The 20,487-nt window shown below is 40.8% G+C and overlaps 1 protein-coding gene across 1 annotated transcript; it reads right to left on the reverse strand.

The window, feature by feature from the left end:
- Positions 1 to 57: 57 nt before the first annotated feature.
- cul3b (cullin 3b) lies at positions 58 to 20,068 on the reverse strand. Its single transcript, XM_040008861.1, has 16 exons — positions 19,797 to 20,068; positions 12,475 to 12,672; positions 10,087 to 10,200; positions 9,764 to 9,924; positions 9,245 to 9,359; positions 8,881 to 9,109; positions 8,331 to 8,476; positions 7,634 to 7,810; positions 7,211 to 7,381; positions 6,284 to 6,391; positions 3,909 to 4,033; positions 3,474 to 3,570; positions 3,056 to 3,190; positions 2,721 to 2,907; positions 1,422 to 1,567; positions 58 to 1,137 (listed from the first exon to the last, which is right to left on the reverse strand). Exons 1-16 carry the CDS (start codon positions 19,857 to 19,859, stop codon positions 1,006 to 1,008), a joined length of 2,304 nt encoding a protein of 767 aa, XP_039864795.1. The 5' UTR covers positions 19,860 to 20,068; the 3' UTR covers positions 58 to 1,005.
- Between the last annotated feature and the right edge of the window lie 419 nt (positions 20,069 to 20,487).

Genomic DNA, 20,487 nt, shown 5'->3' on the forward strand with positions numbered 1-20,487 from the left:
TAATATCCTCTTTGCACACCTGCACCACAAGGAACCTTCCACTCAGAGAGAAATCTTTTTTTTTTTTTTAGGGGGGTGGGTGGCCTATCATACAGCAGGCCTTACGTGAAAAATGTGTCATGAGAGTCCAAACACCTTTTATGGAGTTTCATGTGTGTCTTATATTCCCCTGATTGATCCAATAGATAAAAGCATGCTGTGAAGCAACAGCCCTTGATCTCTATAACCACTAGTACAGACCTGGCCAAATGAGAATGGCATTAAATAGTTCATGTTTGATAGCAGACATTAAAACAACCCCCCACCCCCCCTAAAAAAAAAAAAAAAAAAAAAAAAAAAAAAAACAAAAAAAAAAAAAAACACCCCAGACCTATTTGCAACATAAATTAAGCACTCTTCATGTTTTCTCAAGTACTCAAAATGTATTTCACTGCTGTTGTAAACCAGGTCTGTACCAGTTAACACTGTCCTCTTCTTTAAATCTAAAAATCCTCTTGAGAGGAAAAAGGCCTATCTGTCAACCTGTACAGCCATTATTGTGCCACAAAACACAAACAGAACACACTGACATCAACATTTAAAACAGGGGAGTGAGTTCAAATGTTTTCTCGTTCTCCGTGTGGCCTCTGATACGCTCGTTTGGTGGCGGCGCGTCGTTAGCCCGCAAACAGGCCCACTAAGTTCTCTCCAAAGGCCACAAGAAACATGGATTTTATACAAAACTAGACTCCCTCATTTCAGTTCGCTCAGCTGAAGAACTCTAATAATGCTAGAAAACTTCACCATCCTTTGCATGATTTTTTTTTTTTTTAACATTTTCTTTTTTTAAACACATTTTTATGGAAGAAATGTTAACCTTCCCAGTGTTTCCCAGAATCAACAATGAAAGCATTTCCAAGTTTGTTCAAACACATAGCAGTCCACCAAAAAAAAAAAAAAAAAAAAAAAAAAAAAGGCCCTCAGCTTCTTTCAACTCGACGCTAGCTTTCATTGAATTAATTTGTTTTATGCTACATAAGTGTACACTTTGCGGTCCTCCGGTGTTCTTGCCAAATATTCCCTCTCAATGAGTCCTTCAATGCGTTTCTTGATGACTACAGGACTAGGAAGGAATCGTGCCCGCAACTGCTGTGTGACCTGTGGAGACACATGAAAACACGACTGTTTAATTCACGGCTTCTTCTTTCGTGGCCTTTTTATTTACCAATTTATTATTAACTTTGCTATGCAAGACTCTTTTATATCAGCTTTTTATGTGAAAGAAGTAAACCACTAGAGCGCACTAGAGGCTCTAACCTCTTGTACATCATATAATGTGCCACTAGGGGACTCACTGACTGGTGCTGTCCACCACAGAACATTATAGTTTTATTTTTGTGCTCTTTACAAGCGGGCTTTAGCTACAGCTTCTGCTGACTGACCTCTGCTACCAGGACATTGTGCTGCATCTTCTTTCTAGACTTCATGATGCGAACGATGGCAGCTTCGATCTCATGCTTCCTGTCGTCGTCCACTTTCTGCCGCGTCTCCTTCCTCTCTGGATCCGACTCCCCCTGTTTAGCAGCCACTGGGTAGTGCACAAAAAACACACGGCAGACGGACAATAAATGCAAGAGATCATGATGAAACGTGTCATTTTCTTATGTACATTCAATAGTCACTTTATTAGGTATGCCTTGCTAGTACTGAGTTGGAAACCCCCTTTGCCTTGTGAGCACCTGTAACTCTTTCCCTCATAAAGGCGACATGTGACCACCTCCCCTCTACCCTTAATGAGGAGTTCTGACACCTTAGTATATAATCAATAAAGATGTGGTTTGATGACCATCAGAACAGTTTCTGGGTTTTTCCAAGGGTAGCTGCATAGACAGAAACCACCCACACTACCTTCTGCTGCACACCCATTTTGCTCAGGAAACAGGCCTGAAATATTACAGACATCGCTCAGTTCAGAAGAGAGCTTCAGGGATTACTTCTAGCAGGCTTTCAAAGCGTAAAGAAGTAATAAACAAAATCATCAACAGTTGACGGGAGTGAACGTGGTGTGGTCTTCTGCTGCTGCAGCACATCTGCTTTAAGGTTGACGTGCGCGCGTTCACGGATGCTTTTCAGCATACATGTAGTGAGAGGCTATTTGAGTTACTGCTGCCTTCCTATCAGCTTGAAGCAGTCTGCACATTCCCCTCTGACATCAATAAGTGATTTTCAGAAAATATTCAGAGTTTAGGCATGTCTGCGTGCCTAAATGGTATTGAGTTACTGCCATGTGATTGGCTCATTATACAATTGCTTTGATGCACAGTCGAACAGGTGTATCTAATGAAGGTGCCATTAAGTTTATATTTACCTGTTCACAAAATCACCTAAAAGATGACATTAAAATACTGTAATCCACGCATGTTTCCTGCTCTTTACGTGCTACTAGACTTTGAACTTCTTTATCTGACTAAATATTTATTAATTAACTAAGTTTTGTTCTACTGATATGAAGATACAAGATTAAGGAGGAAAAGTCTTGAAAAAGCAAGATAAGCTGTATCTGTAACAAATTTACTGCCTATTACTAAGCTTTAAGAAAATAAAAGTTCATTTTTTAAGCCTGACACAGTAAAAATCTATACTCACACAGTTTACATTCACAGAATAACACCTAGGAAAAATCAAACTAAAGCTGTGAGCCTCAAGAAAAGTGCTTAACTTCATGATTTTGTTTTTCATACCTGTCTGGATTTTGACACGGTGCAGTTTGGAGGTAAACTGGTCGTTAACTGTAAACACATGGCCATTTTCGATCTCCTTGGACTTTGGCTCCTTGGTGAGAACTCTCTGTGTTGGCTTCCCACAGGCCAGAGACTGCAGTGCTCGCACCAGCTCCCTCTCTGGGATGTCCGTCTCCTGCTGGATTTCCTACATAGTGAAGAGGGCAGGCTTGGTGTCAACACAGTACAGAGGCCACAGACTGAAATTACCTTTTCCTGCTTGTCCACTACACATGAAGACATATGGGGACCAAAATATCCTACTATGTTGGGTACTAAGGAATTACGTTGTGCACCTCAAAGGTGGACTTCTCTCTGTTGTTGAAAAGCATGAGAATGGTCATCTGGAAGGTGGACACTTGGAGTATGTGCTTTCTAGTATTGGAGCCTGTCACCTGGGCACCACCTACTCCGACCTCTGACCCATCCTCCTGTTCAAATGTTGGGATAAGGCAACATAAAAACATTAGTCAGAATCCATTTTGACAAGATGTCAAAACAGCAGATTTCATTTTTACTTTCCATTACTTAAAACTGTTACATTTATTCGCATTTGTTAGTCTGTCATTTGCTTATATTTAAAACACTAAGCTAATTTATAAAACAGAAAATTCACAATAAGTAATGAACGTAAAGCCAGGTCCACTTGTTATTCTAAAATGAAATAAAGGTTGCTGAAATGTACTGAGACTCCCCTTTCCAAGTGGAGCGTACCTTTTTAATTGGCCCGTAGAAGGTGGCATTTAGATCTGCAGAGCCCATATGGTGCTGCAGGGTGAGCTGTCTCCCACTGTGCTTCCCAAGGTAAAACCTACATGCAGAGGAGAGTCATACTAGATTAACCTACAACAAATGATCAATGCAACTTTGCTTTCTGCAGCAGGACACAGTAGATATTTAGTTTGAAATGCTGTGTCTAGCAAACATACACAGTAATATTTTCATGAAAGGGACTAAAAGAAAAAAAGTAATCTCCATGTTCTACTTCTACAGGTAACAACACATATAATGGATTTATTGTTCCTTGTGGATCACACGGAGAAACCTTTTAGAAAATCACCAGACTGAAAAGCTAAGTGCTGTTATGAAAGCACACACATGTAATCAATAAACTACCAAATCTGTGAGTGAAGTGAGCAACTAACAAACCTTCTGAAGACTTCAAATGCATGTCGAGGTGAAGGTGGAATATTGCACTTGGGTGTTGCTGATTGCGTTGGCCAGTATCCCGTGGTCAGGACTCTAACAGTGAGATCGACCCCTCCGAGTGACACCTTGAGTTAGGAAAAACAAAAAACAACACATACGATCACCTACAGTGATGCCATACAGGGAGTGCAGAATTATTAGGCAAGTTGTATTTTTGAGGAATAATTTTATTATTGAACAACAACCATGTTCTCAATGAACCCAAAAAACTCATTAATATCAAAGCTGAATGTTTTTGGAAGTAGTTTTTAGTTTTTTTTTTAGTTTTAGCTATTTTAGGGGGATATCTGTGTGCGCAGGTGACTATTACTGTGCATAATTATTAGGCAACTTAACAAAAAACAAATATATACCCATTTCAATTATTTATTTTTACCAGTGAAACCAATATAACATCTCCACATTCACAAATATACATTTCTGACATTCAAAACAAACAAAACAAATCAGCGACCATTATAGCCACCTTTCTTTGCAAGGACACTCAAAAGCCTGCCATCCACGGATTCTGTCAGTGTTTTGATCTGTTCACCATCAACATTGCGTGCAGCAGCAACCACAGCCTCCCAGACACTGTTCAGAGAGGTGTACTGTTTTCCCTCCTTGTAAATCTCACATTTGATGATGGACCACAGGTTCTCAATGGGGTTCAGATCAGGTGAACAAGGTGGCCATGTCATTAGTTTTTCTTCTTTTATACCCTTTCTTGCCAGCCACGCTGTGGAGTACTTGGACGCGTGTGATGGAACATTGTCCTGCATGAAAATCATGTTTTTCTTGAAGGATGCAGACTTCTTCCTGTACCACTGCTTGAAGAAGGTGTCTTCCAGAAACTGGCAGTAGGACTGGGAGTTGAGCTTGACTCCATCCTCAACCCGAAAAGGCCCCACAAGCTCATCTTTGATGATACCAGCCCAAACCAGTACTCCACCTCCACCTTGCTGGCGTCTGAGTCGGACTGGAGCTCTCTGCCCTTTACCAATCCAGCCACGGGCCCATCCATCTGGCCCATCAAGACTCACTCTCATTTCATCAGTCCATAAAACCTTAGAAAAACCAGTCTTGAGATGTTTCTTGGCCCAGTCTTGACGTTTCAGCTTGTGTGCCTTGTTCAGTGGTGGTCGTCTTTCAGCCTTTCTTACCTTGGCCATGTCTCTGAGTATTGCACACCTTGTGCTTTTGGGCACTCCAGTGATGTTGCAGCTCTGAAATATGGCCAAACTGGTGGCAAGTGGCATCTTGGCAGCTGCACGCTTGACTTTTCTCAGTTCATGGGCAGTTATTTTGCGCCTTGGTTTTTCCACACGCTTCTTGCGACCCTGTTGACTATTTTGAATGAAACGCTTGATTGTTCGATGATCACGCTTCAGAAGCTTTGCAATTTTGAGACTGCTGCATCCCTCTGCAAGATATCTCACTATTTTTGACTTTTCTGAGCCTGTCAAGTCCTTCTTTTGACCCATTTTGCCAAAGGAAAGGATGTTGCCTAATAATTATGCACACCTGATATAGGGTGTTGATGTCATTAGACCACACCCCTTCTCATTACAGAGATGCACATCACCTAATATGCTTAATTGGTAGTAGGCTTTCGAGCCTATACAGCTTGGAGTAAGACAACATGCATGAAGAGGATGATGTGGACAAAATACTCATTTGCCTAATAATTCTGCACTCCCTGTAGTGATACTATGTGGTAATATTGGTAGCATTTAGATTTGGAAGAAAGACATCCTCGCTACTTTTAAGACCTGACTTAAAGCTTTTGTTTTTGATAAAGCTTATAGTGGATCAGGTGACACTGAATCCTCCCTTAGTTAAATTGTAATAGGCCTAAGCTGCTGGGGGTTGTGTCAGTGTTTCTTTATCACTCTCTCTGTGTTTATACACCACTCTGCATTTAATCATTAATTATTATTCATCTCTGGCTCTATTCCACAGTGTGTCTTTTGCCCTGTCTCCCACCCCTCAACGCCAACTGGTCACAGGACTTTCCTGGTTTCTACCTGTTAAAAGGAAGTTTTTACTTCCCACTGTCGCCATTGCTTGCTCATGGGGAGAAAATTATTGTACGGTCTTTACCTTACAATATGAAGCACCTTGAGGTGACTGTTACAGTTACTGTGCGCACACAAGATCCAGACATGACAAATATCAGACAACACTACTTGGACCATGAATTTAAAAGCAATGTGCATAAATTTGAACTCTGATTGGTTACACTGTTCACCAAATGGAGCTAAAGTCACCCCAGCAATCTGAAAGCACAGCACAAGCCAGAAGCTTTATTGTGACAAAAAGTAGATTTTTCTCACCCCAGTCGTCTGTAAATGTTGTCTAAACTCATCCATGGTGGTGTTGGAGATGCTCATATCTCGGAACATGCCCTCCAGTTTAGAGGTGAACTGACAGCCGCACTCGGTCTGTGCAATAAAGACATGAAGAAGGATTAGATTTATAATTGGTAAGCTATTCAAAAGAAAAGGGGACAGCTCAACCTGAAATCAAGTGTAAGAACATAATTCTGGGCTGCAGAACCAGATTTAGAGATATCAGCTATAGAGATATCTGCTTCCTCCTAGCCTCGTCATGCTCAGTCAACCCCCCAAAAACCAAAGCATGCATTTGTCATAATTCTGTATTTGTCATAAGTCTTGTCATAATTGGAGATGCTTCCATCTGCAGGGATAAAGCGTCGGGTGCAGTTTGGTAGAAAAAATGAAAATAAAAATACAATTCCAACATAAAACTGCTCACATCAAGGTTTGTGGATATATTTGAGTAACTGGGTCATGATTTCTGCAAAGAGTCATTTCTGCTGAGTTTTTCCAAATGGTTTTTTTTTTTTATGGCCGCTTTGAGCAAAAGAAAGCGAAGGACATCTGGTTCTATTATATTCAGGAGAAAGCAGACATTTCTACAGCTTATATCTCCAAAACCAAACAAGTCTTACTGAAAAAATGGATAAAAAGCACTACAGAGCACAGAAAAAGTGAGTATATTTGATTTTGAAGGGAACTGTCTATTTAAAGTAAAGAAACATTTATATTATGATCAAACACTGTATGTTTCCTTTTACCTAAACATCCACTGAAATGCAAAAACACGGAGAAAAAATAATGTAAAGAAGTGTGCATAACACATCTGAGCACTGTGGCCAGTCTCCAAGCACCCAGGGATCTTTCATTTTATATTCAGCTTACTCCAAAGCCAGAGTTATATCATGCCGCATGCCTGCTCACCTTAAGTTTTGAGATCATGTTCTTTTCCGAGTCGTCAGAGACGCTCTTGTTAGTGAGCAGCCTGCGAGCCAGGTGCTGCTTGTAGTACCTCTCAAACACGTCCTTCTCCTGCATGAAGCGGAAGAGCACCATGGCCTTGTCCAGTATAGACTCCACTTCTTGCTCTGTCAGCTGGATAAAAATAACAGGGTCAGGTTATACCCATTAATCAAAAACAGACTTTATGATTTATTTTCCCCAGCACTTTTGAAAACACAAAAGAAAGCAGAAACACAACTTTTTACATGAAAACATTGTGTGGGGTTTTTTTTTTTTCTTTTTGGCATTTTTTGAAGTGAGGTTATAAATTTGAAAGAAGCAGGTCAGTAACATTTGTCATACGTTCTAAAAATAAGAGCATAAATGCATGATTAGTGGGCTCACCCCTTTAACACCCTTCTTCAGTTTGTCATCGATGAAGAGTGAGAGGTATTCAGGCGAGCGGGAGTTCAGGTTAAGGAAGTACTCAAAATCACCAGCAATAGTTTGTTTAAAGAGGCGGTCATTGTTGAAAGACTCCTGGAGGAAGCGGTCAAAACGGGACTTCAGGTCCAGCAAACCCTGCAGGAAGACAGGAAATGCAACAGCGGCGTGCATTAGAAGGAGCTTAACAAACAGTAGCTACAGCAAAGGAAAGGTGGTCTCATCAGAAAAGGTGAATCTGCAAGAGCTGATGTGGTAAAAGAAGAGGCTGCTGTTTTCTACCAGAGAGTAAGAAGTGAGTCATTATTTTAACCAAGAACTTCAAATGGATTTAAAGGCCATAAGATTTTCAAAAGCACTGATGTCTTTCTAGTTGCCAGAAGGACCTCACATGCTAAGTACAGTACAAACACTCAGTGTGGATGAGGGTAAAGACCATCATGGTTTGTGGTAACAAACATGGGAGCGAGAGCAGATATTCTCTGCTGGGAAGTAATTAAAGTGCATTATGGTCAAGGCTCATCACGCAATGACATGCTGAAGTGTACTGAGCCAGAGGAAATCCATCTGTGATCTCTTACGAGGTAGCACATTCTCAGTATCATCAGAACAGTCCATCTTCAGCAACATTATGTCGACTGATAACCCAGTGCCGTACCTGAATATAGTCCACAGGGTTTTTCCCTTCTCCTTCCTCTGACACCAGGGCCTTGCCCTGCTCCCGCAGGTATGAGCTCATACACTCACACATGGTCTTCAGCCCATTGGGAACCCTGCTGAACAGCTTGTACATGCATGCCAAATCTGTAGAGAGGCAAGCATGAATACACACATGAGCACACATCAAAAATACACTTCTGCCAACTGAAAAGGGACTGAGCATCTGAGATCTGCAGAAAAGGAGGAGAAATATACTCTCCAGGCACTACAGTTCCAGTTTCACTGAAATCAAATCATCATTGAATTCCTCACATATTACTATTTGTGGCATGAACCAATGGGAACACGATATGACTGTATTACTGAGCCAGTAAAGTATTTCCTGGAAGTGACAGCTTCACGGTTTATTAAAGAGTGTTGGGGATTTTCTATTTCACTGTAACTCGCGTGGATGTCAATTTAAACAATAAATCACTAAAAATATAAACGCTAAAAATATAAACGCTAAAGAGGTGAAGTGGAGCAGCAGGCTGTGACTGAGGGCTTACCATCTGTTTTGCCGTTCTTAAGCATGTGGACCAGGCCCGAGTTTTCCATTTCCACGATGGTCTTCATGTGTTTGGAGATGAGCTCACGTTCCACCACCTTGACGATGGGCTCCTCTGTGGATTTATCCAGGCAGTGCATTACCCGCTCGATCTCCTCATTAATCCTGGCTTCAACTTTCTTTATGTACACACTGGCACTATTTTCTGCAAGGAACTTTTGGCTTTCCATCTGAGTGAAAACAAGAAACAGTTTATACAAGAGGTTTTAGTTCCTTTAAGGGAAGCCACAAAGAAATATAGACCCAAATTACAATAAATAAATAAATAAACACATAAACAAGGAAAATGAATTTCTCTCCCAAACCTGGAAAAATTCTGCAGACATTTCTAAAAACGGTGCTTCAAAGTCTTCTTCATACACAGATCTCCCTTCAAGGCCGAGAATCATTAACATTTGGCAGGCATTTCTAATGGCTCCCCTAGAGAAGGAGAAGCAAACCAAATGGTAAGTAATGCAAAACAAAACAAAACATAAGAAAAAAAAAAAAAAAAGCTTTTGTGGAAGCTCATTTCACACTCAGTATAACTGCCAACTAACTTTTTACTATTCATCCATTGAAAAACAGTTACAGTCCACAGTGCATGAAATTCAGAATAGTCAGTGTTTTTAAAATGCCAGAAGCTCTGAGGCTTTTGCCCACTGGGTGCAAATGCAGCAGATGTATTTGACAGATCTTATATTTCTAATACCAAAGGCATCTGCCATGTCCACCCCTGGTGAGAAATGATGACTTTTCCATTTAAAGATCAAGAACGCAAACTTCATTTTATTTGAAAACTAAAGATAATTTATTAGATAATGCTATTTGTGACTTTTGGCTACCTGTCCACCACCTCTCCCTTCCTCTCCCGGGCAATCATGTCTAGCAGAGTTTGTCGGAGGTGGTCTCTGATGCAACCATAGCGAACCACTTGATCCCTAAATATGATAAGGCCCAGGTTGTAGACGTTCTCCACGCTATTCTGCTGTACGTACACCCGATCCTGTGACACAGACACACAAAAATGTCCCAAACAACATTAGAATGAACTGGAATTAACAGCAGCTGAGCTTAAATGTATATTTAAGCATATAAAATACAGCTGTTATGTGTAAAATATTTATATCTAACGCTCATATGTCTTACTGCATGACTGTATACTCACCATATACATCAGGATGTCTCTAATCATCACCATAGCTGTCTGGTGGTCATTCCAGGCCTGATTTAGGGTCTGGAGGAAGTTATTGTTTAATGAATTGAGAACATCTTCCCGTACCTTTGGACGAGACAGAAACACAGCCTTAGAACTCAAGCAGACACCTGTATTTGTATTTTGTTGCTCGTGCAGCATTTTAATGCGGGCCTTCTTTACTAGTCAGGCACACAACAGCTTGATAACAGTCACACTGCAGTGTGACTCAGCAAAGTAAACTAAATGTCTCAGTGGAGTAAGATTCTTAAGGGCACACTGACCTCTCCTTCCTTCTCCTTCGGGGCAGAGGTAATATATTACGGCCTCTGCTCTTAATGTTACAGGCGACCAAGCTTTATGAATGCACCGACTTCTTCTTTTGCACATCCAGATCAAAAGTCAGAAGCAAAACCATAAATCTAAACGTGCACTATGCAAAGTCATGGCTTGCTTAAAAAAAATCAACAACAAAAAAAAACAATGTACCCCATATTATATTCATCTGTTTTGCCACTTTGTAATGCTGCTTTTCCATCATGTTACATATATTACAAATCAAAGTGTGTGTGTGTGTTTATAAATGCTTTATTTAACTTTAACTTTCTTAAACACCAGCTGTAATTAAAGTATGCCTTAAGTTATCAATTTCTGGCCTACATTAAAGAGCCAGAAGACTGCATATGGTCTCATCTAAACTTCAGGTCTTAACAGGTTAACATTTGAAATAAATAAATAGATAAATCACAAAAATGACCTTAAAAGCCAGAAGTGATTGTAGAAAATAAACATCCGAGACCGAATAGACATGCTCGATTGGACTTAAAGCTTATTTTCATCCCTTGTCTAGACAACGATGAATCACTGCTGAAAAAATACACATCTACAAATCCTTCTCTCAATAATTCATAATAACATTAACTATTAGGCCCAAAACAATATATAACCCCCCCAACCTCCCCGCATAAAAATCAAAACAAATACACTTCTGACTGAACCTCTCGACTGTCTTCCAAACTTAAGCTGGGTTGAGACGATGCTGTGTTCGTACCATTACAACTGTTTCTTTCAAAGCGATGCCTTTACCATTATAAGACAATAAAAACACACTCAGCTGTCAGAGAACTCGTCTTTGATCCATTACTTGTTGACATTTCCTGACTGCTCATTTACTAAGCCTGCCAAGCTGAGAATGTGCATTTAATTAAGCTGTAAAACCATCTGGCTGTTATTCAATAACATCGTGCTGAAATATTGCTCATTGTGTGTCTGCTCACTGTAAGCTGCAAAGAAGCCTTTGCGACAGATCTCATGGACAGGCATAATTTGCCACTAATTATACATGCTACAAAAATACAAGCGACAGCTTAGGAACAATTATGCTTTCTCTAACTTATTAGGAGTTTTAAGAAGGAATAAATCTCAGATAGCCCTCCTTTCTGCCACTTTTGTTTTTAAAAACAAGCTGCTTAGGATAATCTACTTCACTAACATTTTATTTTCAGTGGTAAAACAAACCAATTACATGTCCGATTTGAGAAAATGACTCCATCATCAAAAGCATCCTAAAGCTCTTCTATAAGGCACCGGACAACGCCTGTTTTATGAAGGGCTTTCAGACAGATGTGCCTTCTCTCACAGCTGAAACCCCAGAATAAAAAAAAAAAAAAAAACACTGAAGCCCCCCATCCTCAAACCTGGGCTCTTCCTTGCCTTCCAGCCACAGGAATGAGGCATCTGCTAAAAAAAAAAAAAAAAAAAAAAAAAGGGGGCGTGAGTAAAGGGTTTTACAAATCTACCACAAGACTTAAGTAACAGCCTGTGGATTTATATTCTCCATCTTTCTGCTTATGTGCCTTTACAAGGCTGCTCATGAATGCAACCGGCTCATATTTTCTGGTTTTGCCTTTGTTGTTCAGTATGGCATGCAAGCCAAGCAGGGGAAAAAAGAAAAAAGAAATCATAATATGAATCCTATGACAGTTTCTGTTTAGCACCAAACAGACTTTCAAGCATTTGAGTGAAATTCAGCCCTGACATTCTAACAACAGGCCTCATTAAAATCAGATTTTAATATCATTGTGTTAACTGGAGGAAACTATTCACAGGCCAGGTTAGGTTATTCTTTGGTGGAACAAACCGTCTCCAAAGAGCACCCACAGCTTCAATCTTTCTTTAGATCAAATCCAGTCTACTTTAAATACCAGCACAGTATTGTGTAATACATACTAGCCCACCATGTGCTGCATGTATTACACACAGGGATGACAGACAGCTCAAATGAACTCTAAATATTTTAGTCAATCTGTCATCACTTAACTTCCAGCAACTGTTTTAGGCTGCGATCTGTGATGGCCTTACTTTGTTGATGAGGTGTTCGGTAACAACTTCACGCAGGCCGGTGTACAGCTTCTCTCCATGTTTATGAAGCACCATTGTGTAGGCGTTCCTATAAAGTTCCTCAAAACTCAGGCCGCTGTTGTTCTTCCTCTGAATTTCCTGGATGGCATTCTTCAGAAGGTCCCATATGTTGTTGACGTACTTCTCGTCCATCGTCATCTGCAAGAAGTAACAAGTAATGGGTTTCAACAGGACTATAACCAGTGATTAGTTGTGTCAACATGAAGAATCTGTGCATGAGAACATGTGCATACCACATCATGTTCTAGAAGATCAGTACATTTTGCTAGTAAGGGAGCTAAGACTCCATTCACACAGGCCTAGAAAGTGGTTGGTGACTGTCTGGTAACCACTGGTTGCCAGAGAAAAATGAATATTACCCAATTGGCTGTGAATGGTTGTTGGAGGTTGCCAGCTGTCGCTAGGAGAAACTGACTGCAAAGAGGTATAGCGTCTTTACCCAAAAAACCCTTGTGAATGCTTTGCTTCCCAGAAGGTTGCCACTTTGCTCATAGTTTGCATGGAATATGGCAACTTGTGTGCAAACACTGGCCAACTTTTTTCTTTTTTTTCCCCCCGTCCTGTTTGGCAGTGTAGCAATCAGAATTGTTGTCTGAAGGCCAAAAAATGACAAACAGATTTAATTTCACAAGTGAAGCATTGCAGCATTTGTTGCAATTGTCCACTTGATACTCATATTTTATTAGACCTTTATTAGGGTTTTTTGATTTTGGATTATCACAACAATAATGGACAAGACCGGGTGATGGAAAAGAAAAAGGAAAAAGTGAAGTTGGGGAGAAAGTTGACAGAAAGAGAGGGAGAGAAGAAGAGGGACAGAGAGAGAAAGGGAGAGAGCTAAATCAACACCTGTTGAGGGGGGGAAAAAAACAGCAGAGAAACCACAGCAACAACCAACATATACATAAATAACAATGACAGTCACCCAGCAGACAGTGCAGAGACCCCAGGGGGTTGCAGTGACAAGTCTGGAGGCTCTGTCTGCTAAGCCAGAGCAGACCGAGCTCCGTGGACAGAGACCCGAGACCCAACAGCACCCCACCCCCCAGTAAGGGCCCAACAGAGCTAGGGGGCCCAGTGTGTGTGTGTGTGTGTGTGTGTGTGTGTGTGTGTGTGTGTGTGTGTGTGTGTGTTTGGGGGGGGGGCACCTGAGATGTTCTAAGAGAGAGGAGAGAGGGAAGACAGTGTTATCATCTAGGTCGCCCAACAAGGAGGCTGGAATGTTACACTTCAGAACCTTTGATAAGGCTTCACATATCTGGAACCAAAACCTCTGAACAGGTGGACAGAACCAGCAAGCATGGATGTAATTGTCAGGTGTATTGCCTTGACAGTGCGAACAGGTGTTAGATGATGCAAACTGATCCTGAACATCTGTTGATCTGTATAGTGCACTTTATGAAGGATTTTCAATTGTATTAATTGTAGATTGGGGTTTCTAGTCATTTTAGACATATCTGAGACCAAACGCTGTGATCAAAGCTGACTGATAGATCGACCTCCCATTTAACAATAGAAAGGGATATCTACTTGGAGAGCGTACTGTATATTTGGAGGTTTTGAAATTAAGGAATTGCAATTGTTTGTAATTCGACTTGATTAGGCTTAAAATTCTTTTTTACTTTGGATTTAATTTGCTGCTTATGAAATCTATAGATTTAATTTGTATTCTAAAAATGTATTCTTGTTAAATACTGTAAAACTAATCTGTCAAATGAAATAAAGTTTCCTTTGAATATATGTTCCAAGTATTTCATACGACTCAATCTAGGAAGTATTATCCATCCATTCTCTTCCGCTTATCCTTGTCAGGGTCGCGGGGGGGTCTGGAGCCTATCCGATCCCTTAGGGTGAGAGGCAGGGTACAGTCAGTCTGTCACAAATAGAGCCATCCGCACTCACATTCACACCTAATTTAATTACCAACCTAAACCCACTAACTGCATGTCTTTGTACTGTGGGAGGAAGCTGGAGTACCCGGAGAGAACCCACACAAACATGGGGAGAACATGGAAACTCCAAACAGAAAGACCCTGGCCTAATGGTGGAATTGAAGTCAGGACCTTCTTGCTGTGGCAACAGTGCTGACCAATGTGCCACCCCTTGGAAGTATCATATTATTGTTTTCTAGTATGTCAGGGTTGTTCCAGATGGGTTTATGTTTACATGGAATTAGTGAAGACTCAGTCATTTTTAGAAATTCCCACCATGCTGTCAGAGAGGAGCTGATATTGATGCTTGAGCTAATGAACTGTAGGTCCGAAATCTCTATATTACTGCATAGTGCCTGTTCTACGTCTAGCCACAGCTCATCTAAGAGGGTATGTTTTAACCATCTTGAGATGTACTGTAGGCCTGTTGGCTAATAAGCAGTGGTCCCAACTACTTGCTAAGCAGTAGCTGAAGTTGAAAAAGTACAATTCAATCCAGAAAGAGAAGATGCTTATCCTCAAAGTAAATAATGTGCCTTATGCTGAAACCAACGTGTTTTAAAAGGCATAACTATTACCGTATTTCCCGGACTACAAAGCGCACCTGAATATTAGCCGCACCTGACTAAAGGCCGCAGGTGTTTCAATGTTGACTTATCATATGTAAGAGAATATGCACAAAGGGAATTGTCAGGAAAGAGACGGCTGTTTGGAGACACACCCCTTTTATTAATATTTTGAAAAACAAGTTATGGGTACATATTTGCATAACTTTTCAGGTATATGTACAAGTAGCGGTAATTACAAGTACGAAACATGTACTGTGCTTCATGAATGAGTAACAAATGTAGTACATAACAATAACCTGCAGCACACCAGAAAAATAGATTCGGACTACCTTTTAGGCTCAGGTGCAGTGACACGGCTTTAACAAGAAGAAAAGTCAGTCATTCACCACCATCTTCCTGCGCACTAAAACCACCAAAGTCCTCTTCTCCAGTGTCGGATACGAACAGGCTCAGGATGGCTACGTCATCCACTCTCAGCTTCTTTCCTTCGTTGTCACTTTCAAAACCAAAGAAATCCTCGTTGTCAGTGTCAGAGTCGAACACCCTCTGAAGGGCCGTGGCGGTGTCCTCCTCTCCATCATGCAGCAGTCCAGCCCTTCGAAATCCGTTGGTGATCATGGATGTTTTCACACTTTTCCACGCTGTCAGATTCCACCGGTGGAGTTGGGCATAACTTGCTTTTCGCAAGTTTATCGCCGCACATCATCCACGACTCCCGCTGAACGCATAGCGCTACTTTGAAGTTTGTTTTTCGCGCTACTTGTACGGCACTATGTTGCCTGGCGGATGGACATGTGACCAACATACCACTCTTGAACCCGATACTGTGTGTCTGATCACATGCCCTTCCGCCAGGCAACGTAGTGCCGTACAACACCGGAACAAACAAAACAAATCGTCTTACGATATGACAAAAATCATGGACAATCCATAGAAAAGCCGCACCTGACTAAAAGCCGCAGGGTTCAAAGCTGGTGCAAAAAGTAGCGGCTTATAGCCCGACAATTACGGTAGTTAAAGTGGACGTCCTCCATTTCTGATTTGCATCACAGTTTTTCCAAGTTTCACTCCCACTAGCTGGTTAGAGAGGCTACGTTCACGCTGCAGGTCTTAATGCTCAATTCCCATTTTTTGATCAAATCATATTTTTTTGTCTGCTTGTTCACACTACAAATAAAATGCGACAGCAAACACGCTCTAGTGTGAACCCTCAAAGCGGCCCGCATGCGCAAAAGAAGACGTCACACACAACGCGCTCTGTTTAGACCCAGACCAAACAATATTGTTTGACTGATGGCCTTAATATAAAGACTTGTTTCTGACTTTACGTTTCCCAATTTTGCTTTAAGTTATAAAGTTATTTTGTTATTTACATATGGCCTAATAATTATCCTTATTGCTGTTTTAGAGAGGAGCGGTGCTTCAAAGGATAGTTGCAGATTTCTGTAAGAATCTACAGATTATACAGTACAAATAAAATGTTCACGTTTCTCCAACGCTGTCTTCCCAACAGTTTCACTAACATCTACACTGGATGGCCCGGAAGCGTTCACGATGTCTTCTCCGGCACTGATAATTGGCATCAGTCTTGTGTCAGTGACGTAAAAGACGAATTTAATGCGAGATGACCATTCAAACAGCAGTCGCTTTCTAAAACATCAGGTATGTATCAGATTCAGTACCACATACGAAAGTGACCCAGGTCGGATTTGAAAACATCGGATTTCTGCTGTTCACACTGTCATACCATGATTGGATATGGGTCGCATAGGGTCAATAAGCCAGATTTGATGCGCTTTCGCCTGCAGTGTGAACGTAGCCTTAGCTACCAAGTGTTTGCAGACAAGTCGGTGCCCCCCATGCAAATTACTCGCAACCTTGGCAATCTGCCATTGACAGAGAGTGTTCTCCCCTAGGCCTGCGTGACTGAGGCCTCATGTAGCATGGCAAAATGAACAACAGAGAATCAACTGTTCGAATCACATATGGATATTAAGAACATTTTGTTGATACTGATGTCCAAATTAATTATTTGATAACTCCTTATCTATTTTCTGTGCATTTAAAAAAATGGCTTTCATTATCTCTGAGTCAATGCACAAACAGAGTAGGAAAAAGACTGACATGTGACTCATGTGTCACTGCCACAAGGCTGACATCACGTCACTGTTTTGATATGTTCAACTGCAACAATTAGGATTTCATAAGCTTAGATTGGAATGACACTTTATTGTGGACACACACAGATGTGTTTATGTCCACCCCCATCCCAAAATTTTCTTTTCCGTGGATTCCACCTTCATTGTTGGTGCCCTGCACAGCAAACTGGAGGACCTGCAAATGTCTGCACGGAGCCTTGTGTTTATCCTGACCAAATGAAGTCACTTGAACACGAGCAGGTCCTTTCTTACTCACAGATGTGTAATATATATATATATAATACCTGTATTAGTGGCATACGGATCTGGTCTGATGGATGATTAGCACTGGTAGTCACGTGGAACTGGCTCATGCTTCCAATCTCTATTCACGCCTATTATTCCAACAAGCTGTGTTTATATTTGAATTGTTTGTGACTTGGTTGTGCTTTAACTACTAACATGAAAGTGGCTGTTTTCACATATTTTTCTGCCAGCTCTGTTATTCTCCGTGTGTTTAAAGGAGGGAAAATAAGGTGACTACAAATGACAGCATTTGAGATAATTAAACAGAGAAGAAACTGAGATTTAAAAAACTAAAGCATTAAATAAAATACTTTGGCTCAGTGGTGATGCAGAATACATTTTGCAAAGTGTCAATCCTCAATCTTTGATTTCTTTTTTACTTCATTATTGAGTATAAGACACTAACAGAGCTTATTACTCCTCTAGAAAACGCTTTCTCATTAATAAATTTGCTCAGATCTGCAAATATTAAGATAATCATTTCTTCCCTGCTGTGTACACTGCCTATAAAAAAAATCTTCAATCATAGGATAAATCTGCTTATTATAGCAAACTGCTCAGACTAGTAAGAAAACTGCAAAAAAAAGTAAAAAAGGATGCCTCTCAATAAAAAAAAATAAAAGAATAAAAGACCCTAACATGAGGTACATTAAAAGCTTGAGGAAGTGCTGCTCCCATTCCAGCTAATTTAGAAACCATCACATTCCTGTAGCAACGATGAACACTAATGACTAAGCAGTTTTCATTCTTTTGAACACTGTGTTGTGGGTTAAAACACCTCTCAGTTTCCTCAGAATCCTAACCTCCTAACCTATTAGGTTAAAACCTTTCTCTCTCTCTTTCTAACTTAAACCCAAATTAACCCACCAAAATGATTTGTATAGTGAGAAAGCAGATATCACAAAGGGTAAAGGTGAGATAGATAATATCTAGCATGTCCTCTGAAAATTTGGCTCTGTCAAAACAATCTCATAGGCTGCTTTAAGTACTTGCATAAGCACTATGAGGAAAATGTAAAGTGAAAGAATGCAGGTCAGTGTCTATACACTAATATTAGGGTTAGTCATTGCATACACCAAGCAATTAATATTAAATATTTACGCATACATGGGCGTGGGTTTCAGTGCTTCTGAAGCTACCAGCCCCAGCTCTTATATTTTTGTTTTTTTTTAAGGTTTCAGATGTTATTTTAAACCAGGAGGAAAGTTTTTTTTTTTACGTTACAAGATAGGATAAATAACCGTAAAGTAAGGACCTAGTTTAGCCCAGCTGTAAAGCATCATGATAACAAGAAATCTATAATCCAGTCTATAATTTAAATCTTTAAACTTACTCTAGACTCTTTGTGGGATTCCTAATTGCCAAAGACACGTTATCCAAAAGCAGAAAACATAACACATGCCACCCCTGTGCTGCTACTCAGCAGGCAAGCCCAAACACATGCACATCACGACGCTGGTTTGACAGCAGCTCTGACAGTTATCCTATCAAGACTGGGCCACAATCAGCGGGCCCATAGGCATATATGAAGGTGGCACTGAAGTAAAACTTCGTCACTAAGATCCATCAGCTACATGGATACTGTTGCTACGCTCTCATCAAGCCTTTACAGACAGCCTAATGCTTTATGAAAATTTAGGTCAGTTCAGAAAATAGATAATTCAGTGTCTCGCAGACAAAGGGAGTGCCATGTGAGCGAAGAATCGATTCCAACACCAACACAGGTCCACAAAATCCACACAGGCATTAATTCAGAACCAAGAACTGGGTTAGCTCATTTTGGTTTTCATTAGCATCATGTAAAGCGGCCGTAACGCCGCTGAGGCTAAAGTACAGACCTCTGTCTGCACAAACGTCCGTTACATTTAGTGCTCAGTCATAAAGACATTATGCGTTTATATATATATATATACACACACACACACACACACACACACACACAGACACATTTTAGAAAATGAGCAAAAATAAAATCAGTCAAAACAACAAGTGTCAAGACCCATGGCTAACGTTAGCATCGGCTACTTGGCTGATCATATCAGCTAGCTAATGCCTGGGAAGTTGTAAGACAGTTAAGCGACAGGAAAAATAAAAGTGATTTATAACACGTATCACCGAGCTGGTATTATAAATGAGTTTCCATCTAACAGACCGACCAAGAGTGTGGAAGACTGGATATCTGACGGCTACACTTTGTTTACGGATAGTCAAGTCACCTCAGCTGGTTAGCCTATTAGCATTTAGCCCTTAGCGCAGACCACGGTAATCGAGTCCGCGACCGTCGGACGAGCAAAGCCCCTACTGCGGCGTGCACTTACAGGAAAGGCCCGTATCCTCATTTTGGTGTCCTTCTTGGTGCCGCCTTTGCTGAGATTGGACATGGTTGCCTCGTCCGTGGGCTCCGTATTCACATGAAAGTGTTGTCCAAGGAGGACTGGGCCGACTACTGGTTTATGGAGCAGCCGACGAGCTTTCACCCGACCTCGTAGCTCCGGGTCCCGGCACCACAAGTTTATTGTTGACTGCCAAACACCAAATCCGACAGTTCTTCATACAGCAATGGCGGACTACCTGCAGTTCTCATTGCGCAGAGCTCACGCACTCCAAATCACGCGATGATTCAATTAGTACGAGCGTTTTCTCAACTTTGCTTTGTTTTGAGCTCGTAAATTGCTGATTTTTAATTTTAGAGCAGTGGTTCTTAACCTTGTTGGAGGTACCGAACCCCACCAGTTTCATATGCGCATTCACTGAACCCCTCTTTAGTGAAAAATAAAAAAATATTTTCAAATTCAAGACATAGATATGTTTTTTATTGGTGCACAAAATGAGCCGTGCATGTCCCTGAGACCGACTCACCGAACCCCTAGGGTTCGATCGAACCCAGGTTAAGAACCACTGTTTTAGAGCATGCATTTAACTGCTACACAGTACTACTGTAATTTGTTTACTGTACTTTACCAGTGTGATACTAGAGTGAAGTACAGGCGCAGTAATAAAGTAATAAAT

Source organism: Simochromis diagramma, unplaced genomic scaffold (genome assembly GCF_900408965.1).
Source record: "Simochromis diagramma unplaced genomic scaffold, fSimDia1.1 OVJJ01000344.1, whole genome shotgun sequence".
NCBI lineage: Eukaryota > Metazoa > Chordata > Actinopteri > Cichliformes > Cichlidae > Simochromis > Simochromis diagramma.

Coding starts and splice junctions, on each gene's coding strand:
- cul3b (XM_040008861.1), bottom strand. CDS start 19,859: ATGTCCAATCTCAGCAAAGGCGGCACCAAGAAGGACACCAAAATGAGG. Junction 9,110..9,244: donor TGTCTGCAGAATTTTTCCAG/GTTTGGGAGAGA, acceptor GTTTTCACTCAG/ATGGAAAGCCAAAAGTTCCT. Junction 8,477..8,880: donor TAAGAACGGCAAAACAGATG/GTAAGCCCTCAG, acceptor GCCTCTCTACAG/ATTTGGCATGCATGTACAAG.